The 27,078-nt window shown below is 39.9% G+C and overlaps 1 protein-coding gene across 2 annotated transcripts in view; it reads left to right on the forward strand.

Moving 5' to 3' along the window:
- Nucleotides 1-27,078, forward strand: part of BICRAL (BICRA like chromatin remodeling complex associated protein) — a 47,738-nt gene that overhangs the window by 13,125 nt on the left and 7,535 nt on the right. The window contains exons 2-11 of one of the 2 annotated variants that reach the window (XM_075595741.1): nt 5,305-5,389; nt 5,731-5,776; nt 9,051-9,099; nt 9,187-9,255; nt 10,907-12,493; nt 12,739-12,838; nt 17,373-17,461; nt 21,889-21,950; nt 22,041-22,186; nt 24,514-24,608. In XM_075595741.1, the coding sequence (XP_075451856.1) occupies nt 5,371-5,389; nt 5,731-5,776; nt 9,051-9,099; nt 9,187-9,255; nt 10,907-12,493; nt 12,739-12,838; nt 17,373-17,461; nt 21,889-21,950; nt 22,041-22,186; nt 24,514-24,608 (2,262 nt within the window). In that variant the 5' untranslated portion in view covers nt 5,305-5,370. Of the gene's footprint in view, nt 1-5,304; nt 5,428-5,730; nt 5,777-9,050; nt 9,100-9,186; nt 9,256-10,906; nt 12,494-12,738; nt 12,839-17,372; nt 17,462-21,888; nt 21,951-22,040; nt 22,187-24,513; nt 24,609-27,078 lie in introns of both variants that reach the window. The other variant, XM_075595742.1, reaches the window with a different exon arrangement.

A 27,078-nucleotide genomic window follows, 5' to 3' on the forward strand; every position in this document is an offset into this window, starting at 1 on the left:
GAAATGCAGGCAGAAGAATCAGAATTTAATTTAGAAAAGGTGGATCCTCTTATAAAGGCAATGAGAGAAACATTGGAATTAGAGGATACAGAAGAGTTACTCAGAAATCAGATACATTAATTGGGACAAGGCAGAAGAAAACCAGATGTTTTCCAATTCATCAAGTAATCAAAGATATGATAAAAATAGAATTGTCACAGCCGGATAGAAAACTGAATATTCCCAGAAAATTTAACAGGATGTATCCTTTTGTACAAGAGGAGGTAAAATGCTGGGAAGTCAATCCTAAAATTGATGCAGCAATTTCCAGAGTTTCAAGAAAAACAACCATACGTCGAAGATGCAGCATCACTCAAAGACGTAATGGATAGGAAAATGGATAGTGTTTTGAAGAAAGCGTATGTGATAGCAGGGACAGCATGCAAACCGGCGATAGCAACGACATCGATATCAAGAGCAATGCGGATATGGATTTCTAATATAGAAGAAGTATTGGGAAAAGGAATCAAGAGAACTTCTATTTTTAAAGGCATTGTCAGAAATCAAATGGGCAGCCGAATACGTAGCTGGAGCATCGCTGGATGCGGTAAGACTGGCAGCAATGGCATATGGAGTAACAGCAAGAAGAGCGTTGTGGCTCAGACAGTGGATGGCGGACACAGCATCCAAGAACAGTTGATGTAATTTGCCCTTTGAAGGAGAATTTCTATTTGGGAATAAATTAGATGCAATTATAATCAAGGCACCAGGAGGTAAAACCACAAGAAAATAGAAGATATGTCCCTACATACCATCAGACGGAAAAAACACAGTATAGGGAAGCAAGAACATATCGTCCTGGAAAGCTGTTCTCAAGACAGAAGGCATGGCGAGGTGAACAAAATAAGCTTTTTCGTGGCTCCAGAGGGAGAGCTTTATTTCCCAGAGGAAAATTCTCATGAAGGTCAAGGAGTCCAGTGGCTTCCAGTTAGGGGAAGACTGAGCCAATTTAAAGCAGCATGGAATCAATCGATAAAAGACAGGTGGGTAATGCAGACCCAATATTTTGGATACCACCTGGAGTTCAAGCATATTCCAAGAAGGGACATATTCTTAAAGACAAGATATACACAGACAAAACAGAAAATAAAACAAATGAGTTTTATACTGGAAGAGTTATAACATGCCAACGTAATAACAAAGGTTCCTCAAGAACAGAGGAGAACAGGGATCTATTCCAAAATCTTTTTGGTAGAAAAAGCATCAGGAGGTTTCAGAGCAGTATTGGATCTAAGAACCGTAAATACATACTTACAGGTAAGAAAGTTCAAAATGATTTCACTAAACATCATCATCCAAGAAGTAAAACCAAACGATTGGATGATATCAATAGATCTTAAAGATACCTTTTTACACATCCCTATAGCAAAGAGGCATAAAAAATTCTTCAGATTTTCAATAAATCAGGAACACTACCAATATACAGCGCTGCCGTTTGGACTAGCAACATTGCCCAGAACTTTTACAAAGGTGTTGGCTCCATTGATAGCAGAATTAAGAAATATGGGCATAGAAATGTACCCATATCAAGACAATATTCTAATAAAATCACAAAATCAAGAAAAACTGCTACAATACAGAAACATGGTTGTGTATTTTCTAGAACATCATGGCTGGATTGTAAACGTCGACTAAAGCCAACTAGTACCAACACAATCTTTAAAATTCTTGGGAGTAGAATTTCACACGGCAGAAGGAGAGGTGCGCTTACCCTACTCAAGGATCCAATACATCGGACTCCAGACAAGAAAGCTCAGAACAGCGAACAGCTCTTCAGCAGCAGATTGTATATGACTCCTGGGAAAATTTACATCAACGCTAAATGTAATAAAATGGGCAGGTCTTCACATGAGACCATAACAACAAAATTTCTTACAGCAGTGGAACAGAGATCCCAAGGATGTAAAACGAGAAATATACATATACCCAAACACAAAAAAAGAACTAAGGTGGTGGGAAAAGGCCAAAAACCTATTAAAAGGACATACGTTACACCAGGTACAATGGGTAACGATCACCACAGACGCAAGCAGCGCAGGTTGGGGAGCCCAAATGGGAGCTCAATTGGTACAGGGTACCTGGACAACAAAAGTGCAGCAGTTACCATCAAACCTGCTGGAACTCAAGGCAGTGCAGAAAGCATTGGAAGTATTCCAAAGCCATGTAAAGGATGGAGATATACGATTAGAATCCGACAACATGGCCGTGGTAAAATATATAGCCAAGCAAGGATGAACAATGAGCAAAAGACTGATGAAAGTAACATCAGAAATTCTATCATGCGTGGAAGGCTACGTTACAGATATAACAGCCATCATATACCAGGGCCAGAGAATATAACAGCAGATTTTCTTAGTCACAACATAATTCACCCGGGAGAATGGTCATTAGACAACCAAGTATTCCATAAATTGGTAAAACGTTGGGGGCAACCAGAAATAGACCTGATTGCTACTCACCAAAACAAAAAGGTGTAAAATTATTGCGCACGGCAATTTCATCCCAGTGCAAGACACACAGATGCCCTCAGTTTCAAGTGGCAGTTCAAACTGGCATATCTTTTCCCTCCAATTTCTCTAATTTCAAAGATATTGAGGAAGATCAGGAACGATCAAGCAGAAGTGATACTGGTGGTACCATATTGGCCAAGGAGACCATGGTTTGCCCATCTCATAAACATGGCAATAGTTGCACCGTGGCATCTATGAAATGTCCGGGGACTGATACAACAAGTGCCAGTATATCACCCAGAGCCCAAACAATTGGCTTTGGTGACTTGGATTTTGAGTGGAAGGTCATAAGAGAAAAGGGATGTTCAGGTTGGAAGCAAGGAAGAAATCTACCTCAACTGTATACTACCGAATTTGGTTATGCTTCAGAGACTGGTGTGTTAAGCAAAAACAAGTTTTTCTCACCAAATACTGTGACACTAGTAGAGTTTCTACAGGAAGGGGTTGATAGAGGACTCAAGTGCAAGTTTCTGCATTATCAGCACTGTTAGAGAAGAATCTAGCAACTGAAAAACTCGTTCTTCATTTTTTACAAGCGATCACAAGGTTAAGACCGCAAATCTAGAATAGAGTTCAAGCATGGGATCTATCACTAGTACTGAATGTCCTCACAATGCAGCCTTTTGAACCTATAGATCAAATACCCTTGAAGTTATCATGGAAGATTGCATTCCTTATATCTATTACATCAGCAAGGAGAGTGGGAGAGTTACTAGCCTTGTCTTGTAAAGAACCGGTCCTGGTCATCCACCACGATAAAGCAGTGATGCGACCAGTGTACCATTTCTTACCAAAGGTGGTTTCTCAATTTCATGTCATATCAAGAAATTGTAATGCCCTCATTTTGCCCAAAACCGGGTAATAAGAAGGAAGAAAGATTGCATAATCTGGATGTAGATCGATGCTTGAAAACCTATATTAATAGGGTACAAGACATAAGAAAGTCTGACTGTTTATCCTTCCAGAAGGACCAAGGAGGGGGCAAGCAGCGTCCAAAGCAACAATATCCAAATGGATTGTATCATCCATCTCATACGAGAACAAAGGACAAAATCCACAGTTCAACTTAAAGGTGCATTCAACAAGAGCAATGGTCACTTCGTGGGCATTCATGGCATAAGCATCACCAACACAAATCTGCAAAGAGGCAGTATGGTCTTCATGTAACACATCTATGTAGTATTAGAGTTTGTACATTGAGGCTTCAGCTGACGCAAGCTTTGGTCGAAAAGTACTAGAGTCTGTGATAAAATAAAGTGGAATACTATAATAAAATAAAGTGGTTGAAACTGATATTGGCATTGGGTTCATTTTTTCCCTCCCTAAATAATACTGCTTGAGTATGTCCCTACGGTGCCCACTGCCAGGGTGAACAGGAAAGTAGAAAATGTAACCAACTTACAGTAATTTTCTTTTCCGGGAACCCTGGCAGTGGGCACATAGTTGCCCTCCCTATGTATGCCTAATATATATCAGTTGTATTTTTCAGCTATGGGAGAATCCAAAGACTATCTGCAGGTAGTGGGAGGGGCCTTCTATGGCATACCTGCAAGAATTAAATTTCCTGTCCTACTCAGCTGGGGATAGACTTAACCCTACGGTGCCCACTGCCATGTTCCAGGAAAAGAAAATTATGGCGAGTTGGTTGCATTTTCTCTTTTTCTATCGGCATTGATTGAACCAGCCAGTTTGGCATCAAATTTTAGAAACGTAATTCCTGACTCTTCCAGACTTCCTGGAGGTGTCATTCTCACTACCCCTTGTGTTGCTCCAGGGTGCCCTTTTTCACTTGGGATACGCAAAAGCCCAACTCCAAAAAGGTCTTTGAATATCAGCAAGTCAGGTGAAAATGTTGCATTATATAAAATTGTATTGATTTGGGCTGAGGGGGAAGAAATTTACAAGAGTTCCTTTGCGAAAATAATTTCACATGAATATTTTTTAGAAATTGAAATCTGATGCAAGGTATGTTTTTGAGATAAAAAGGTAAAGGAGATTTCTCAAAGACGAGCAGTTTTGTCCTACACTGTGAGACCTGTTTCCGATTGCTCCCACGTCATTTTTGTTCCAGTGGTTACCCATGACGTGACATTGTGATTTTTGGATGAAAAAAACCTTGTGAGTGCTTACTGTGTTCCTGCCTTGGGAAGTCAGGAGGTTGTTGCGTGTAGACATTGGGCGTGTCGGAAATGCTGTGTGATAGTGCCTCGATCGGCACCATCGCAGTTTATTGAATAACTGCTATTGTCTGGGGTGGCGATAGCACCAAAAATTCCTCAGGAGTTTTTTTCAGAAACTAGAAAAAAAAATATTTTGAACATTTCAAATAGTGCGAAGAGATGGTCCACCAAGAGATTGTCTTTGTAATATACTATGTATTGTGCCTAATATAATATTGGCAACACACATTTATTCCCTTTGACTCAATTTTCTCCCATCATTTTGCACTTGTCTGTAACGTATCTTTCTGTATTTCTTTGTCTCACAAATGGAATGTGCTTATTTTTTAGAGGGCTGAATTCAGCAGTTAACAATACAATGTAAGAATAAAAAACAATACTTGCACTAATGTGAAAGTTATTCCTTGATTCTGTCAAATGTAAACTTAGAAGATAACAAACTCTGTTCCTTTGCCTCTGAAGGGCCTTTTTAAAGAACTAAACATGTACAGTATCATGAAATATAATATAAATAATTAAAAAAAAAACTACTGTAAGAGCCAGGGCAGCTTACATGAAATATTTTCTTTTTGTAGGAAATCTATTTCGTCTGTGTTACGAGTTAATACTTACCACAATGAAGCGGCTGATTGTATTGGAAGATGGGGTCACTCATAAAAGGCAAGAACATCAGCTTTGTTAAAGCTTTGGAACATAAGGTACTTTCTGCAATTAGTAGTGTGAGAAAATGCTTATCTATATCTGCTTTTTAAAATCAGACTCTGCAATGAAGGAGTTGCTTAGTAGTCTAAAATGATTGGCAGTGGGCCTGCATCTAATTGATTATTGCTTTCTTAAATTACAATTCCGTTTTAGAAAGCTCTCTTACTGCACAGTACCATAAAACTATTGCTAGAAAGAAGTCTACTCATATTATACTTATTCAGTGTTTTCTGGTAATCATTTATATTTATAATACACTGGATATGAGTGTTTTAAAGAACATTTATTTTTCTAATTAGCTGACATGGATGATGACGACGACTCCGGTCTTCTTGATTTCATTGGGTAAGTTCACATTTATAGTTTGCAAACTATGGATTGGTATATTTGTGTATTAATATGGGAATTAATAACTCACCAACAACTCAACAGATGTCAGCCATTTTTAGCTAGAAAAGGATGCAGTTGAGGCATTAGAATATCTTTTCAGCAAATGCAGAACATTTCTGAGTGTTTTAGGACAAAACGTTTTAATGTCCAGTCCTTGCTTAGTCCCAAGTTGGATACCTTCACTACATCTAGATGAGTACACTTGGAACATCAGTGGCTGCATATTTAAAGCCTCTTAATTCATGTACACACAGTACAGACTCAAATTCATTTTATTATTCCCATGTATTTCTCTACAGGCCCAACATCCTCTCCTCATGGCAAGCTTCCATTAACTTATGGCCATTCATTTTGTCAGTTCAGGCTCCTGTCATTTTAAAGTTTGCCTTATATACTTCGTTAGGGCTTGTTCCCATTTATTCTCTCGGTTGAGGCCCAATTTCCCTTGCTGGTGTTGGATTTCATTTGGTACAGTACAGGTTAACATTTATTTGAATAGTTAAGGCTCCTCTTTATTAAAATACTGACACCATCCATGTTTCTATGTATTTACTAGCAGAATTAAAGAATGCAGATAGGTAAATTAGGACCATCATTAGTTCAGCAAAAGAGTCTGATGTAAAATGTGCAATCTCCTTTTTAGGCTGTGTCCAGTAGCGCTGACCCGTGCTGAGGCGCGCTGACGCTATTCAGTGAGCCCCTGCAGCCGCAATGAGAGCGGCTTTATCAGGGGCTCGCGCACACTTCCGCACGCTTCCGGTCTTAGACAAATTTTAGATTTTCGCGCTCATGGGAGCGCAGGGCCGGTCACGTGAGCGGTTCGCCCAATGAGGCCGAACCAGCTCAGTGACATCACAGGCCCCCCCCCCCCGACACGCCCCCGGACGGCGCGCGGTCTAAGGCCAGTGAAAGCACCCGCTTTCCCTCAGCCTCCGCGCGCCTCCGTACGGCTGCAGTCCTATGGACGCAGCCTTATGTTCTGCAGAGCAGACAATTTCGATGGTAATTTGAAGTGATTTTACACTACATGCCAAACTAATTTACTTATGTATAAAGTAAAGAGAGACGACACTTAAATGAACAGTTCCCCCTACAGTGTTCTTTTGCCTCCCCTTATTTTTTTAATTTTTTTTACATATATTGGAAGCAGGGGATCCCGGTTAATTTCAGCTCGGGGTACCTCCTGCTTCCTGTGATACTTAATGTCGCAGCTTCTTATTAGTCCGCGTGACACAGAGGATTTAAACCTCCATGAAGTACCGGAGGCACCTTGTAAGTGTCTCGGGAAGTAGGAGGTTCTCGGAACTGAAATGAACACGGTTCAATTCTGGATACCCGACTTCCTATTCATGTAAAGAAAAAAGCGGGGCCAAGGAGGAATTGATGATTTAACTTTAGAAAGATAAATACATCAACATACGTGTGTAAAACAAGTTGTACAGTGATCAAATTTAGCTTCATAAAGTTAGCAAACAGCTCCACTTCATTCAATAATCAACATTATATGAAAGTTTAAACCCACTGAAACCAATTTGGTGGATTCCAGTTATTTTCGTTGAAAAAAATATATTAAATATCCAGATTAAATGTAAACCTAACATAATCTATTTAAATTCCATGGTCATGTATTTTGGTATCAAAATGAACACCATTTGTTGTTTAAGTAATGAGAAAACATGAGCTGAACTGATTTAAGTATTCTAAAAATGAATACACTTTATCAAACGAAATTATTGTATCATCACTTGATTTTTACTGTTCAATTTGCGATGCTTAATTATAGGATACACTACATTTTAAAAAGGAAATAAACCTAATGGAGGCATGAACACAATGCCTTTTTAATCTGAAAATTAGAATGATATATTTGCTGTAAAAGGGAATTCTTGAGTTAGAAGTTTAAGGCCGCGCTTATAGTGCCGGCGATGGCGACGTCGCCCGAAAACAAATGCATTGTTGCCGCCGCGAGCGCTTATAGTAAGCGCAACGGCGACAAAGTGACGTGGCAACGCGATTTTTTGCAGCCGTCAATATTTGATTTTTTAGGGGCTGTCGCCTCATGTGACTGCCCCTGAACCAATCAATGGCCTGGTCGCCCGCGACGCTGCTGCAAAGTGAAATACAACTTTCGCTAGCGGCGACAGCAACAGGTGACTTCACGCGTCGCGGTCGCTGGCACTATATGCGCGGCCTAAGGTTGGTAGTAATAGAGAAACCAAATATTTACACATCATAATTTAAAGGTGCAATCTGTGATAGTCAATCTCATATTTTCCTTTTGTTGCTTTTTTTTAACAAGCTACGGTATCTATATTTTGTACAGAGATTCTTTCATATCTTGGTTTTGTATTATCATTATAATAATAATAATAATAATAATTTATTTTGCTAGTTCTTGTGGTTGGGATTGTAGAAAATAGCTCCTGTTTTTTTTTATTAATTACAGTAAGGGTTTTGCTGCTCCTTGACTAAAATATACGAAATCATTTCTGCATAGGGTGTTTAAAGACTTTAAACAGAATGGGGAATATTTTTTCTCGTTTTTTTTTGTTTGTTTTCTCAATAACATTTTCAGGCTGTTTCATCTTTCATTGATGGTAAAATATTAAAAATGAAGCGTTAGGTACAGTAGAAGGGGGTAAGGTATTGGCTTGCTGGAAAAAAAGATAATGCCAAATCTCTATAGGCCTCTTCAGTAGAGATGGGTGAATTATTCGCCAACATTCAAATTTGAGTCCCAAATGTTATATAGATCCCCTCAAACACCCCTTTATACAACATGTGGAGAGACACCTGTGCACAAAAAAAGAGGACACCTATGATATATGCTAATTTGGATATGCCAAGTGTTTTCACATGAGCTAGATTGGCATATCGCCCAGGTATTTCATGTATGCTCCTTTTTGTGCACACGTGTCTCCACGTGTTGTGTAAAGGTGTGCTGGGACAGTAGCAAAATCAATCGCTCTTTCCTTCTCTCTCTTTCCTTCTCTCTCTTTCCTCGTCTCTCTTTCCTCGTCTCTCTTTCCTTTTCTTTTGTGCCCTCTCTCAATACATTTGCCCATCTCGACTCTTCAGGCATGATTCTATTTCAGGCAAGTTCCCCTGGAGAATTTAAACCTACTTTTCAGTTCTAATAAAGGTTTTTGCTGTTATTACTAGTGAAATGAATAACTATTAGAATGTAACTTGAATATATGTAACTAAAATAATTATATCCTTTTTTAAGTGATCCGCAGGCATTAAATTACTTTCTACATGGACCCGGCAGTAAGTCTGTAAGTATTGTTCTTGTGCTTTAAAATGTGCTTATGTTTTTTTTTAAAGGTTTTTCATGATTTAAGTTATGCTTTCATGCTTCACAGGCCGGCGACGAACTAACAAGTGTAGGCTTTTCTGCATCCAACTCAAATTCCATATTCGCCATTGGAAGTGTAAGTATAAACCCAGGAAAATAGTTAAGGATTTTCACATATTTCAAAAATAAAATGTTATTAGGTCTTAATCTAAGTCCTAATAATAGATAAAGATAACCTGATCAAGCTAATGACACAAAAAAACATGATACTTTTTCCACATTGATTTATCCACAAATGATTCAACATTCAATATCCATGTGTGAAAAAGTATGTGAACCTTTAGATTGAGTACCTGGTGGCGCCCCCTTGAGCAACAATGACTCCCACAAAGTGTTTGCTGACTGCTTGTCAGTCTCACATTGGTTTTGGTATTGACAGCTCCCTTTAGGTCTTGCCACAACATTTCGACGGGGTTTAGGTCCGAACTTTGACTAGGCCATTTTAAAACACGGAATTTCTTCTTCTGCAGCCATTCTTTTGTAGATCTGCTTGCATGTTTAGGAGCATTGTCTTGCCCCCTTTTGGATGGATGGCCTGCCATTCTCCTCTAGAATCTTCTGATACAATGCAGAATTCATGTTTTTGTCAATGATGGCAAGCCGTCCAGGTCCTGAGGCAGCAAAGCAGCCCCAAACCATTACACTCCAACCACCATGCTTGGGATGAGGTTCTTCTGATAGAGCACAGTGTTTGGTTTTGTGTTTGTGTGTATGTATATATAAAATGGAAATAGCCGTGTTAGTCCAGTTGTGATAGTGCAGAATAAATGAGTACTTCAGTATTAGGTGATACCTTTTTTATTTGGACTAACAATTTATGTAATAGGACAAGCTTTCAAGAGTTCTCCTCTAATCAGTATTGCTGTATGTGTGTGTGTGTATATATATATGCTGTGCTCAAAGCTGTGACCATGCAGCAAGCTTAAGCCTATAGGGAACCATGTTAAAAATGGTTATTGAGGCAAAAAGTGACACTGTGTGCTCATTTGCATGTCATTTCCCAGAATCCCTTGCTGCAGTGGAAGTGCTGTATGCTGGGTGATAATGGGGAAAGGCGGGGTTGCAGACCTGCCTAAGACATGCAGATGAGCATACAGTTATATTTGCATATATATATATATATATATATATATATATATATATATATATATATATATATATAAACAATACCCAGATTTGTTTTCTACATTTAAACTTGATGCTCTAAATGTTTTTCAATCTTTTCTTGTTTTTTCCCCGTGACGTTTTGAGCGATGTTCCAAAAATCATGTTGTAGCCCATTAGTCTGCCTTGGTTATTTACATTCTGAGTAAATCCTTGGGAATAACAAAAGAGTTTCATATTATTTAATTGAACTTTTTTTTTGGTGGGGGAGGGCTGGGGGGGGGGGGTGATATTTTCTGGAAAAATGAGTGAACCTCTTCAATGCTGAATTTGTAAGTTGCAGTATATTTTAGAAAAATATTGCTTGTAATGTTGCACATATGTGTGAACACTCACTGTTAAAGTCATTAAATGTATGTATCTCAAACTGTGTATATATTTACAGTTCTTTTTAAACGGCAACCTTCCTTAGTTAGTTGATATTTAATATGCACAATGATCAATTCTATGTACATGAGGTCACATCCCATATTGTATGCTAATTATGTCTGGGGGTTTTTGGGGTGGTAAAAAATAGACGGGAGACTTTTCATTAATATGTTTTGTGAATTTCATTCTTTTAGCATGCTGATTCTAAATCATCCATCAAAGGTGTGCATAGTCAAATGGGAGATGGATCCAGTGATGGACTACAGTTATCAAATAGCTTTCAGTTCCTCGAAGATGAGCTTGAATCTTCCCCTATACCTGATCTCAGTGAAGATCAGCCCTTTGACATTCTTCAAAAATCGCTGCAGGAGGCCAATATTACAGAACAGACATTGGCAGAAGAAGCATATCTGGATGCCAGTATAGGGTCCAACCAACAGTTTGCAAATGTTCCACTTAATTCTCATTCATCAGCATCCTTTACTCAGGCTTCTAATGTTCCTAATTATTCAGGTCAAACATTACATTCAGTAGGAGTGACACATGTACCTGTAGTACAGCAACAAGTTGGGCCTTCATTTTCAGGCAATACTGTTGGTGTGCAACACGGTTTTATGCAACATGTGGGAATTAGTATTCCCAGCCAGCAAATGTCTAACAGTAACCATAGTAATTCTGGGCAGATACAGTTAATTGGTTCATTTAACAATCAGTCTCCCATGATGACTATTAATAACCTTGATGGGTCACAGATTATACTTAAAGGTGGACAGCAATCATCTGCAAATGCCAGTGGGGGGTTATTAGTTCAAAGACAGTCTCACAATGGTAATGCAATGTTTGGAAGCCCACCATCAAGTGGTAATTTCCAGTCATCTTTACCTGTTCATAACATTATTATCCAGAGAGGTTTAGCACCAAATGCTAATAAAATGCCCATTAACATTCAACCAAAGCCTGTTCAAGTAGAACAATACAATGTGAATAATTTAGGGATGCAACAACATCATATACATCAAGGGGTCCCTTTTGTTCCTGGAAACTCACCTCAAAATTCAGCAGTTGGTCAGCAAATGCCTGTTAATATTGCTAATCAGCAGAGCTCTCGAAAACCATTTGGTCAGCAACCGGGAGGTAGCATTGTTATCCATTCTCCTATGGGACAACCGCATGGGCATTCAAACCAGTTTCTCATTCCTACAGGCCTTTCTGTAAATTCTAGTTCAGTTCACCATGTTCAGACCATAAATGCTCAGCTTGTTCAGACCCAACCATCCCATCTTGTTCCCAATCAAGTATCGGCAGATCATGTTATGCTAAACAGAAATACAACCAACATGGTTAGGCCTAATCAGCCATATTCTGGGCAAATGCTAAACAGTCCAAATACAGCTTTGCAGCTTGTTCCTGGTCAGACGTTTACGGGACCTGGAGGACAAGTAATTCTAAACCACGGATCATCTCAAATGGTTGGAGGACAGATGCCACAAGTATCACCTACAGTTTTACATTTGTCACCTGGTCAAGGAAATACTGCTCAAGGTAGATCAAGTTTTACATCAGTGTCATCTGGTGGCCCTAACATGTCTGCTCCTAACCGCTTCACTGTTGTAAGTTCTGGAACAATGCTTCAAAGCATGGGACCATCTTTTCAGACTTCTACAGGAGGAGAACATTTTATTGAAGATCAACAGCAGAAAAGAACCCAAGATGCAATCAATGAATCTCATCATCTGTCAGTTTCCACACCAGGCTCCCAGCAGACATTTTCCTGTGGCCAGGTATGGAATATTTGTCGTTTTGAAAAAAAACAAAAAAGTGTTAATTATTTTGACTATTATTTTGTAGTTGTTTATGTAGAAACATTGATAATTTACTTTTCTATAAAATATTTATTCTCTTAAGCATTTTCATTTGAATGTATTTTTACCCCTTTAGTTCACAAAAAATCTGATTAAAGGCAAATTAACGTTTTTCATCTGAGGCAATATTTTTATGTGATTTTTTTTTTATCTTAATGTGGCAGATTCAGAAGAACCACATTTCACCAATGTCATCATTGAAAACCCAGGATAGCCTGAGACAACAACATTTGCCAACTATTATGGGCAATGCGTCATTAACAGGTATACAGATGTGTTTATTTTGTATTGATAATTGTGCAGACATGGTGATGTGTAGACCATCTGTTTTCTAACATGTTCACTGTCAAACTGTAAATCGGATCATGCTAAAATGAGCAACTTTTGGTTAGTACAAGAGGTTCATTTTTGTTTTAGATTTGGGGGAAATTTGAGTATTTAATTTTGAGAATGATAATACAGTACTACTAAACATGAGTTGGACCAATGGGGAACTACATATTTAACTTACAGTTTTCTTACCCCCATACAGCATGTGTTAATATTCAGGTACTTTGGTTGAACAGCTGAATTTGGGCCAATAAATAATTTCATTTACCCACATAATTTATGCATATTCAGAAATCAGGCATATGAACACTAGTGAGTCTTGACAAAGCTTAACAAGCGAAACGATCGTCGACAGAGGCAATTTTATTAACATATGTGGCAGTATCAGATTCTACATGTATTTAGCAAGCTGTGTTTTATTACTTAACTCTAAGGCTGCGATTTATGAGGTGAATGGTTCTGAACGCCATCAATATTATCTAACAGCAAGAACATCTGACATTTAACCCAGGGGGCTATTAGCACAGACGCAGGACTCACCTCTCCGCATAGCCCTGCTGTACAGAGTCTCTCAGCTGATACTCAGGAGTGAGAGACTCATTGATTAGCACAGAGAGTGGGGAGGCAGGGCGCAGGCTTCATTACTCGGTGGAGCATATGTTTGCGGACATTGATCGCAGCCACACGCCGGGAGAACCAGCAGTCTAGCTGTGGCTGATTCTGTTCCCAGCTACAGGCAGAGCTACGATACCTGCCTAGCAGCTTACAGTCCACGGGTGCTGGTTTCTCTCTTACCCCTGTAACACAGCTTATCAGTGCAGCTCAGCAGCTCAACTGCTGCTGAATTTCACTGCGCACAATCAGTTAGAGCTACTATACTATATATACTTTCTCCCGTGGCCAGGGGGTAGTATTATTAGTATCCAAAACAGAGACTGTAGCCCTCGTCACTCAGGACTTATAGTCATCTGATGCTGCCACATCATGAGACTGATATTAGGGGTCTAATTAGAAGTAGCAATCTACTAATCATTAGTATAGTCTTAGATTGCCATTCAGAGAGCATTTCAGTATACCACAAGGGTTGAACATTATGATTTCAATGATATAGAACACAAACTATACCTTAGGAGAGCTACTTAGGGGACTGTAACATTACTATTTAAACCACAGTTCCAAGCTCCAATAGGAAATTAACCCTTAATTTTTGCTCCCTTTCTACTCATTTCATTTCACCATTTATTTTAATCATATGTATTCTAATAAAGATTATTTTTAATATTGACATTCATCATTACTGATACTTGAGTGCTAACTTAAACTGAGTACTTTCTTTCTTTGGTATATCTACTGCACATTTCTCAGTACAGCACCGTATCTACATTACTAACTATACACTATTAGCTGAGCAGGGTTTTCTACTACTTTCCCTTTTCCCTCCCCCCCTCATACCCGCGGTATATATATGAACACTACTAAACAGTGATATGAGCTATGAGATATTTGATGAATTGCTGTTTATCATTTCACTTTTAAACACAGATTATTTTAAAGATCAGTTGATTACTTTGTTGACTTCTCAGTTACTTTAAAAATGAACATGTAGCTGTACACAACGTTAAAAAAACTGCACACTTCCATAATTCAAACTGGTTTTATTAGAAACTAGAGAGACCATTTGAACATTGGGGCTGGCCAAAAAAATCCATACGACAAATTCCTCTGTGCACCCCAGAGTCTCAGTGGTTGTTAGACCTTTCATTACCAGGTTTAGTAATTATGGTGCTTGCTGACACAAAATTGTAGTTCGTGTTAGGCGTGTATGAAGATGTTTAGCATGATTATATAAAAGATACTGTATATTTTCTAAGGAGATTAACACTACTCCCTTCCACTGTAGCTGTAAACTTTTGTCAACTAACAACAGAAAACATAGAGGTAGTCCTCGTTATTCAACGTTTCACTTTACAACGAATGGCATACCCAACGCTTTACAGTGCAACCCTATGGGCCGGAATGCGTTATCCAACGCTCACCGCCACTGATTAACATGGGACTCACTTTACAACGGTTTCGCTACCCAACGCTACTTCCAGAACGGATTCCGTTGGATAACCAAGGACTGTCTGTAATCAAATAACGAGGCCGACACATGCTGTACAGATTTAAATATGACATAGATCATTTGTGGATTTGACCTCCCACTTCTAATGGGAGTTCAAAAGTTTATCTAGTTCTTACCCATATCTTATCTCTTACATATGTAACAGTGTTTCCCCCACCCGGTGGGAGATTTGGCCATTACTACGAATGTGGTTCATGATACCTGCTGGTAACAGGAGGGCTGACTCGTCCGCCGGTGGTAGTGGGGACACAGGACTAGGCTTCTGGGGTTCATACCCTACATATTCTTTAGCAGTGCAGCGCCTCCATCTGCCGTAGGCTCCAGGGAACTGAAGATGATCTCCCACGGTAGAACGATTACCTCTCCCCCCCCCAAGTAAGGTCACACACCAGGCAGGAGGTATAACAACAGGAACGGTTTACTGTCCTCACTGTACAGCACAATGACAAGGCACAGTTCTGCCCGATGCAGTCTCTCAGCTACCACTGAAGGATGGTCCCTGGACCTTCACTACAGGCTAAGGGCACCCGCAGAGATATGGTACGCACTCACTCTCCCCCGGAGGGAAGAGGACCAGAGAAGCCCCAATAATCAGGCTCTTGGCTGTGTGACCTGCCCCTCTCAAGTGGGTAGAGGCACTCCCGAATTTGGGGTGCCACTGCCCTTAAGTACAGCCAGGAGGAGGGCACCAGGTCTTTCTCATGATTGGGCATGCCCAGGCTGGATGTCACCGCCTCCCGCTGTCACTCAAGTGCAGCTCCTCGGAGGGGGAAAACCCCATATCAACTACTGGCAACCTGATTGTACCAAGGCTTACTGCCAGTACAGGGCAGAATAGTAGCTATCAGGTGACCTGGCTACACATACTATGGCAGAAGAATACATAATTTGATGGTTTGGCCTTATTACTACCCATCAGTTCTCTTGCACGATGATATCTATTTGTGGTGTACAAAATAAAGAAAATTGGACTCAGTAATAATATATGCACCTGGATTGATAACTGGTTAAAGGACAGACAACGGAGGGTTGTCATAAATGGAACTTTTTCAGGTTGGGCTAAAGTCGTGAGTGGAGTACCTCAAGGATCGGTACTGGGACCCCTGCTTTTTAACTTGTTTATTAATGACCTTGAGGTTGGGATCGAGAGCAAAGTCTCCATCTTTGCTGATGATACTAAATTGTGTAAGGTAATAGAATCAGAGCAGGATGTAATTTCTCTTCAGAAGGACGTGGAGAGACTGGAAACGTGGGCAGGTAAATGGCAAATGAGGTTTAATACAGATAAATGTAAGGTTATGCATTTGGGATGCAAGAATAAAAAGGCGACTTACAAATTAAATGGAGATATATTGGGGGAATCTTTGATGGAGAAGGATTTAGGAGTGCTTATAGACTGCAGGCTTAGCAATAGTGCCCAATGTCATGCAGTAGCTGCAAAGGCAAACAAGATCTTATCTTGCATCAAACGGGCAATGGATGGAAGGGAAGTAAACATAATTATGCCCCTTTACAAAGCATTAGTAAGACCACACCTTGAATATGGAGTACAATTTTGGGCACCAATCCTAAGAAAAGACATTATGGAACTAGAGAGAGTGCAGAGAAGAGCCACCAAATTAATAAATGGGATGGACATTCTAACTTATGAGGAGAGGCTAGCTAAATTAGGTTTATTTACATTAGAAAAGAGGCGTCTAAGAGGGGATATGATAACTATATACAAATATATTCAGGGACAATACAAGGAGCTTTCAAAAGAACTATTCATCCCACGGGCAGTACAAAGGACTCAGGGCCATCCCTTAAGGTTGGAGGAAAGGAAATTTCACCAGCAACAAAGGAAAGGGTTCTTTACAGTAAGGGCAGTTAAAATGTGGAATCCATTACCCATGGAGACTGTGATGGCAGATACAATAGATTTGTTCAAAAAAAGGTTGGACATCTTTTTAGATGGGAAAGGTATACAGGGATATACCAAATAAGTATACATGGGAAGGATGTTGATCCAGGGCTTAATCCGATTGCCAATTCTTGGAGTCAGGAAGGAATTAATTTTTCCCCTTAATGGGGTTTTTTGTTTGCCTTCCTCTGGATCAATAAGTAAGTATAGATATAGAATAAAGTATCTGTTGTCTAAATTGAGCATAGGTTGAACTTGATGGATGTACGTCTTTTTTCAACCTCATCTACTATGTAACTATGTAACTATCTTATTTGTATACATGAAAGATAATGTGGGAAAATGTAAGTTCTTCAGATATTTCATTCTAACGTACGGAAGTTTCAAAGCATAATTTTAAGTTTGAAGTACAATAATTAATGCTATTTTTAATCTCACAGGACACAACGCTGGAGGTAAACATTTACAGCACTCCGTAGCAATGGCACAACTGCAAGAAAAAGTAGGATTGCATTTACAGAATGTGGAGGTTAGAAACTTTAATTAATGTGCTTAATATTGTATTGGTTAAATCTGCAACAATGTAAGATAATGGCTTTTAATAATGTATAGCTATTCTGATCTAAAATAACACAAGCAGTATAAACACAAAAAGAACAATAGGAGCTGTCACGTACAGCACACCTGTGAGCACGTGACCTGTATATGGGACAGGGTTTAATACACAGCTATCTAGGTAACACACTTTTCACATTCCGCAAAGGTCCTTCAAATGAACAATATCTCCCCTCAATCCGTCCCAACATACCACCTGTCATGAACAGCACACTTGTGAGCAAGCGACTTAGATATGCAACCAGGGTTAATACACACGGCTAAACTAACCAACTTGACTTTCGTCTCCGCAAGGTACTTCAAATGAGTCAATATTTACCCTTGCTTGGTTGCAATCATATCTATCCGCTACCACCACAAAAGTTAAACGCTGACAAAACATGTATTGAACAAAATATGTATCTGCCAGGGTGTAATGGTCCCAGTTTATTATGGATATCTGTTTTTTGCACCTTTTAATCATGAAATGTTTGGCATCATTTGATTAGTCTCATTGCAACGGTTACAACTATGTATTTGTTATTTTTGCAAATAGATGTCAGACCAATGCTATCTTATATTTAATATATTTACTCTTTTATGGAATCCCTTCTTAGCCACGACCCCTGAACTTTGCAGAACCCTCCAAACAATATGCATTTAAACTGTCCTGTTTATTTCCAGTGTTAGGAAGCCATATTTTAATCCCATCTCTGACAAAGATGTTTACTTGAGATAACCTCAGTCCTATACAGCCCAGGCCTTGCTTGACAGGCCACAAAAACAATTCTTGTATTTTTAACACAATTTATAACCAACGTTAATCCCTGAAACACCAGATTGATTAAAATACACGACAGGAACCATTTCCCGATTAAAAAAAATTACTAGAAAAATATATAATATAGTTGGAAGAAGGTAAAATGCTGAAACATCAGATATGATGATAAATGTTTTATTTTATTGTCCCATACTGTAGTTTACAATGTAGATATTACGATCATCTCTGGTATCTCTATTTATTCTTCTCTAAAGAGTTTGTAGGAGTAACTACAGTCATCAGACAAAATACACAAATACATATTTATTCAGATGTGCACCTTTTTATGGTAGAATTTGGTGTTTCCCTGTAAATGATGTTCTCTCAGTATCTTGAATGATAATTTTGTTAGCTACTGAGATTAGAAACCTTCAGAAATATCATTAATTTTATTACTCTGATCAAATTAGCTCCGAATAATGATACTAACGTTTATGCGTCCATTATATGACATCAGAAACACTAATAATATTCACATTCTCATCAGAGCGACACAAAATTATAAATCTGAGGACTTGCAGATGGGATAGAACAGAGAGTAGATCCTCAATAGCTGTCTGTGTCAGCCTTCTAACATAGCAGGCATACACTTTGCTATTATTCTTGATTTTCAAGAATAAGAAGCACTGCTGGATGCCAGAAAGCTTCCTGTGGTTTTTACAGGTTTTTTCAAGTGTGTGCAGTTATTAGAGCAACCATAGCAAGATAGAGTAGGAAGATAGAATAGGATGAAATATCAGCAATTGGAAGTTATTGTGTTACCTGAGGCACGTACATCTGTTAAAGCGCAGTCTACTCTGCTCAAAGTTTTATTTGGGGAGGGGTAGGGGGACTTTTCTTTGTCTACTTTGTCTACTTGAACTGGTGGGTCACTCAGAGGTAACCCGCGGTGCTCCGACCTCCATGGATTTCTTGGTTCCCGAGAACTAACGGGATTTGGTCACATTGTGGCCGGGGGGGGGGGGGGGGTCAGGCTTGCTCAGGAGGCCAATAGAAAGATGCAACAACATTAGGACATTAGAAGATGTCACAGTGTTCTATTGGTGACCCAGTTGCCATGCTTGTAGTTTTTTCGGGTCACACGCTAACACTAAACCCCCTCAAATATCTTGAGAACCGAGGCGGTCACAGAAGGTTGGGGACCCGGAACCAAACTGGAATCTGTCACCCATTTAGAGACATTCTTATGAATTATAACACAAAACGATGTATTTACTGTTCATGAGGAATATATACCATACAATTTAAATACCTGCTAAACCCCTCTCAGTGCCATTTGTATACTTCAAAGAACCTTACCCGAAAAGACTAAGGCCTGGGACATAGTGCCCCAAACAGTGCCCCCGTCAGGGGGCGGGACGGGGGCGGGCCAAAACTGTGTGAGACACACGCTTCCGCAAGCGTGCGCGAGCCCCTGCTAAAGCTGCTCTCATTGCGGCTGCAGGGGCTCAGTTTCGAGCAGCAGCGCGCCTCAGCTGTGCTGACCATGCCCGAGGCCTAAGATGCAACAGTTTCTCTGGTAAGATCCTTTTTAGTCTGCATGGAAAACGGCTCTGTGAAGTGGAGAAAGTGAAAATAAACAGCAGAAATTGGCCTTTTTAAATACAAATTTAATTAAATTCAAAACATTTGTTAAAAAAGTGAGAAAAAAAAAGTTTGTAATCTGCTATAACCCTTTGAGTGCTGGAGGAGCCGCGGCACCTGAGTGCCATGGTCCTTTCGGCACTCGTGATCATGTGATCGCTCCGTCACTCATGACGAAAGTGGAAGAGGTGCCCTCCTTTTCCGTTTCTCTTTGTGTAAGATATCAATCCTCTCTACAAAGACAACTGTAACGCTTGCTTGACTGCCCGCAGACCTGGCCAGTCCCCAATACTGAGGTGGGTAAGGGTATAACACGCACCCACAGCAGTGAGGGGGTGCCCGGAGTGTGGTAAGATGCGTTGCCGGGCCTGGTGAGAAAGGGTTAGCCTGATACTTGCCGTGTCCGGGGTGCCAGAGGTCCGAAGGTAGAGATCCGAAAGCCGTAGGTCAGGGTCAGGAGAGAGCAGCGTAGTGAGGTCCAAAGCCGAGTCCAGGGAGTAACGAGAGCCGAGATCAAATCCAAGGGTATCAAACGAGGGCAGGGACTGGAGCGAGAGCTGCAACACAAAAGAGAGCCAGGCATAGACCTCCGTACTACAAGAGCCACAGGAAAACTATGCAGAGCGAGGAAGGAGAGGGCAGACAGGAACTATAAATGCCGGAAAACCAATGGGAGCAAGAGGCAGAGCGGGGGCTTGACTGAGCGGTTCCCAGGGATAAGTTAGGATGCCTGGTGTGGTGTTCCCTAGTGGGAATAGCCTCCAGCTGCTGGGAGGTGGAGCCAAGGCTGCAGGAGGAGTGTAGAAGAGGACGGGTGCGCGCGCGCCCTGTAACACTCCCGTGTGCGCGCCCCTGCAGTGTGTGGGCGGAGGCAGCGTGTGCCGCGGAGGAGCGGCGTGGCGTCCGACCGGAGCGGGTAAGGAGCTGACGGGGAGGGGGCCTGGGACGAGCGGCAGTACGGGGTGACGGGGACCCGCTGTAAGGCGCGTGTCCCTCGATCCCTTACAACAACCAAGTAGATTATGATGTAGCTACTGGAATTGGACTCTTCGTCATGGCCGATTAGCCCCCGACAGTTGGTTGTGGGCGTTTTGCCGCTGTGGGACACTTGACCCTGGTCAATTGGAGATATTGGTTTAGAGGTTAGGGGTTACTTACCCCTGTCTCCCGCAGTATCCCCGGTGTGTGAATGTGACCACTATGTCACTGATGACGAAATGGAAGAGGAGCCCTCAGCTGTTCCTCTTTGTGTAAGATATCGATCTTCCCTACAAAACCGAGCAAGTAGATTATGATGTAGCCACCAGAATGGGACTCTTCGTTGCGGCCGCGTTGCTGCGGCGAGACAGTTGACCGTGGCCGTTTCGCTGCCATTTGATCGCTGGAGTTAGGTTGGCAATTAGGTTTAGGGGTCATGGTTAAGGGTTGAGGTTACATACACCCGGCTGCCGCATATGTGTGGCGACATGTCCTGGCAATCCACTGTCAAATTTCCTAGACCGATAGCTACTAGGTCACGGGGCACCTAGAGGGACAGGCCATGTCCTTGGGCACCCAAAAGGATATAAGGCATCCAATTTTGGGGGGCAACTGCATTTTTAAATAGCACAGGAAATATATGATCACATCAATTGTAATGGCCTATGCTTTTTTTCAGAGAGATAAGATGTTTGTTTTTTAGTACTTCAAATTAACCGTCTAACCCCCAGATTCATCAAGCTCCTTTATGTGTTACAGGCTTTAAACTCCCATTTAAGTCAATGGGAGTTGACGCCTATCTGGGTTGTGCGTTAACCCGTAACAGAGCTTGATGAATCTGGGGGTTAATGTTTATTAAATCTCTTTTGTGGAGAGATTCAGGTATTATTTGTAAGACAAGTGTTTGCAAATGTTTGCTATGGATACTGTGTAACTGACTTAAAGAAAGATCACAGATTCTCATCTTTCTCTCTCCTTAGGTGGAAGGTCATCCCGGAGGACTGAAGAGGCCGGCGTCTAAACAGCTGACAAAGGGATCCCTGTGGGTTTATTTTTGGTTTTTACATTTTCAACAGAATAAAAATGGTGTTATAACTTTATAAAAGGTAATTTATCAACTTTATTATTTTAGAATTCTTCAACAGTTGCACAAGGACCAGGAGCATTCTGTGCTGCCAGATACAGCCCAGTTCAGGTCATTAAACGATGCTGTTCATAGGCTTCTCCCATACCATGTATTGCAGGGAACCTTACCGACGAAAGAAGATTTGCAAAAAGGTAATCGAGTTCTTTTCGATTTTAAATTACACTGTGAAGTTAACCTGTTTGTTGCACTTTTGTTGATCTTTAACAGTCGTTAAACAGATAATCTTTTCAATTTTAGTTGTAAACTATAATATCTGCATTTTATTGCGGAAACTGAATTAGTATAATTTCTAATAAATTCAAGCAGTAATTAAAGGCCTCCAGGTTTCGAACAAAGCCTCTTAAATGCTGTAGCTAAAATAAATACATAAATAAGGGAAAGAATTGGCTGGGTAGCAGTAGCTGTATCGTGGGCATTAACTTGCTTTATTATGTTGAGTGTAGAAAAATAACTAGAGAAAAGGTTTTAAAGTGGCAGTCTAATGTAGCAGGTAAAAAAAGCACAGAACATTAAAGTGCTCTTAAAAATATACCACATGCACGGCTTTTTGTTCTCTCCAATATAATTAGATAAGCTAAAATAAACATTCATCACTGAAGCCTAATCTGAATGTCTTCTATGGGAAAAATGGTAGCCATTTTAATTTCTGTCAAAAGTTTATGTAGTGTACATATCAAGAAAGTATCTGCGCTGATGCATTTGCGTAAAAAATAATGAGCAATTTTTGTTCTGTCTGAAACGCAACATATTTATTAGGGGTGTTTCTACAGGCTAAAGACGTACACCACGTTTAAGGTGACAGAGGAAACCAACGCAGAAAACTGTCAAGAAAAGTAACGCAAGCCGCATTATTCTTAACACACAGACTTGTGCCAATATGCTAATGTAACTCCACCCCAACTCCTCCCATTTACTCCATAAATCCCTCATCGCGCCGCAGACATATGCAGATTAATATATAGGCGCGGCCCGGCGCAGGTATATTTCAGTACAAGTTAACGTCCGCCTACATTTTGCCTTTGTTACATAGAGCCCTGTGATTTTGCAGAAGAATATCTCTGGATCATAAAAAATATATATGTATAAGGTATATTTTACCTTATTGGAAACAAGGGGTTCACCGGAGCTGAACTCTGCCACACCAAGCTATGGGGAATTCCAGTTCCTGAGATATTTAATTTTAAAATTCCCCTACAAGAATTCTCTTCAGAGAGGAACAATATGGGCATTAGAGTCAGCCTCATTCTGGTGGCCAATAGAAAGCGTGACATAATTGTGTGCTGATGTTGCAGCTTCTGATTGGGTGACCCTGCAGCCATCTTAGTTTTTCCTTGCAAGTACTGGGAAAAGCAAAACCTTTAAATATCTCGCCAATCTAGGGATCCTACGAGTGCCGTGATTAAGCTCTGGGGGACACCCTGGTTCATATAAGGTTAAAAATAGTCTTAATTTGGGCAGAGGGGGGTTCTAAATGAGAATTGCTGCTATAACCTGCTGTCTATCCCCCTAATATCATGCCTACTACATCCCTGCAACCTCTCTTGAAAGTTATACATAACTTTTATTATTGGAGTTATGGCTAAACATAGAACAGCAAACTAATGTTAAACTAACAAAAACACTTCTATAAAATAATTGCTGATGTATACCAGTTATTGATAAGAGTGGAAGCGAAATCAGCATGTTTCAAGATATGTTAGGGATGTAAATAATAATGATTTGTCATGTTCTGGCAAACACTCATTGTGTCACCGTGTTGCCAGCTTTGCATGGAATGGTTTCCTTTGGAACAGTAAGTACATGAAAAACTTGGCATCTTATTGTTCTTAATAATACTTTTATGTCCAACTCTATGCAAATCTGATCTACATCTCCACCAAATAGTTTCATTACATAAAGTTTTCTTGTAGGAACCATACACTCTGGGCCAGTAGCTTTGGTGCAGTGTTGGTTCTTTGAAAAATGTTGTCCCGTTTTGCTCTGGTACCTTATTTTCAAAGGTAGCAGTTATTTTCTTTCATAGCAAAACTGGATTTAACACTTAAGAGTGCCGGAGGGGCTTACGATCACGTGACGCTCCGTCACTGATGACGAAACGGAAGAAGAGTCCCCACCCTGTAAGACCGCGTTCCACCAAGAATGTAATCTCCCCTACAAAAACGGGCAATTCGACAGGTGCCGTGGAGTGCCGGACCCCATGAAGGTGTAGCTAAGTCCTTGGGCGCCCAAAGCATTAAACCATATCTATCTTATTGAATGTACGCTAAATCTCAGATTCAGTGCCTAATGGTTTATTTTTCTGGTATAATTTTTATATTGTTCTTTTGTATCTTTATTCATGAGACTCTTCAACTATTTGCGTTTTTGCTACAATCCGTGAATTCAGTGTTTTTTGGTTCAACTTTTGATTGAAAGGCTATTATTAAGTTCACTCAGCTTGCTTTCTTTTTCTTTTTAGTGGACAATGAATTTGAGTCTGTGGCCACACAACTTCTGAAGAAGACACAGTCAATGCTAAACAAGTATCGCTTGCTGCTGCTGGAAGATGCAATGGTACACTGTTAAACTAATTTATTTCATAGGTTGTATCATGCACTCATATAAAACATTTTCTGGTTGCACATACTTCTAGAAAGCAATTTCATAGCATTGTTTAAACTAGGAAATAGGGGGGAGGACAAGAAACAGTCAATCAACTAGACAGAATAGCTAGGGGTAGGTAAATAGCTAGGGGTCGTGGAGGTAAAATAGGGGGACCTATTTTAAATGCAGATAATACTAGAAAACGTCTAAAGACTAAATCGAGGTGGAGTAGGAAGGCCGGAGCAGATAAGATAACAGGAGCACAGAATGGAAAAAACCTTAAATGCATGCTTGCTATAATGCAAGAACCTTGACAGATAAAATGGGGGAGATTTAATTAATAGCTACAAGGGAGCAGTATGATTTCATAGCCGTTACTGAAACATGGTGGCAGGAAACTCATGACTGGGCTGTTCATTTAGAGGGTTATTCCCTTTTTTGGAAGGATCGAGCAAATTGAAGAGGGGATGAAGTATGTTTATATGTTGAACCGAATCTAAAACTATTATAACGGAAGATGTTTATGAAGGGAATTATGAAAATGTAGACACCTTGTGGATAGAAATTAGCAATGGACGTAAAAGTACAACAAAATGTTTGTAGGAATATGCTATAAACCACCAAATATCTGTGAGATTGAGGAAGCCAAAGTACATTTGAAAATGGAGAAAGCATCAAAACTGGGTCATGTTTGCATAATGGGTGATTTTAATTATCCAGACATAGACTGGAGCAATGAGATTAGCGTTACAACTAAAGAAACAGGTTTGTGGGGGTGCTATAAAACAATTACATGACCCAAATTATTGAGGAACCAACCAGGAGAGGGGCAATACTGGATTTGGTAATATCAAACAATGTAGAAGTAACAACAAATATTCAAGTCCGGGAATATTTGGGAAACAGTGATCATAACATAGTCTCATTTGAAATAAATGATCAAAAACCATATTATACGGGTTCAACAAAGACTTAACATTTTAGAAAGGCAGATTTGAATAAACTTTGGAATAATCTACACGGAATAGATCGTGATGACGTTTACGCAGGAAAAAATGTAGAAGATAAATGAGCAGTCTTTAAAAGATTGTTAGAAAAGCACACTTATTAGTGTATACCATTGGGTAATAAATATTAAAGAAACAAGTGTAAACCAATATGGCTAAATAAACAAGTAGGGGAGGAAATGGAAAAGAAGAGGCAGGCATTTAGATTCTTAAAGTCAGAAGGTACGGAGGCAGCATATCAGAATTAGAAGGAAGGTAACAAAAGTTGCTAAAGGGCAATCAGATTAGCAAAAATTAAAAATTGAAAGGATTGCGACAGAAAGTAAGATCAACCCTAAAAAGTTCTTTAAATACCTTAATGACAAAAAGATAAGAAAATAAAATACAGGACCCTATCAGTGTGAGATGGGCAGGCAAATTATTGTAGATAAGGAAAAGGCAGAGGTATTAAACAAATTCTTTGCATCTGTATTTACCAGGGAAGAATCAATTGCAACAATAGTGCTACAGGAGGAATTCACAACCTCTATATTAACGAACAATTGGTTAACTGAGGAAGAAGTACATTGGCGGCTTTATAAAATTAAATTAAATTGAGCACTTTGCTCCGATGGTATACTCCAAGAGTTCTCAGGGAACTAAGTTCAGTAATAGCCAAACCATTACATTTAATATTTAAGAGCTCCATTTCCACAGGCTCAGTACCATAAGGTTTGTGTAAAGCAGACGTGGTGGCTATAGTTAGAAAGGGAGCTAGATCACAACCGGGGAATTACAGACCTGTAAGCCTAACATCAATAGTGAGGAAGCAACTTGAATGTTTAGTATGGAATAATATTCAGGAATACCTAATGGATAATAAAATTATAAGTAATACTCAGCATGGATTTATGAAGGATAGGTCGTGCCAAACTAACCTTATTAGTTTATTTGAGGAGGAGGAAAGTAGAAATTTAAATCAGAGTAATACAGTTGATGTGGTCTACTTAGATTTTGCAAAGGCCTTTGATACAGTGCCACACGAGGTTAGCGTACAAAATCAAGCAAATTGGACTCTGTAAAAATATTTGCACCTGGATTGAAAACTGGTTGAAGGATAGAGAGTTGTCGTAAATGGAACCTTTGCAGGTTGGGGTAAAGTTGTGAGTGGAGTACACCAAGGATCGGTACTGGGACCCCTACTTTTTAACTTATTTATTAATGACCTTAAGGTTGGCATAAAGAGCAAAGTCTCCATTTCTGCGCATGACACAAATTTGTGCAAGTAAGTCAAATCAGAGCAGGATGGAATTTCTCTCCAGAAGAACTTAGATAGACTGGAAAACGTGGGCAGGTAAATGGCAGGTGAGGTTTAATACAGTTAACTGTAAGGTTATGCATTTGGGAAACAAGATTAAACAGGCAATTTCCAAAATAAATGATAAAAAAAATAG

The sequence above is a fragment of the Ascaphus truei genome, chromosome 4 (assembly GCF_040206685.1).
Source record: "Ascaphus truei isolate aAscTru1 chromosome 4, aAscTru1.hap1, whole genome shotgun sequence".
In the NCBI taxonomy this organism is placed as follows: Eukaryota; Metazoa; Chordata; class Amphibia; order Anura; family Ascaphidae; genus Ascaphus; species Ascaphus truei.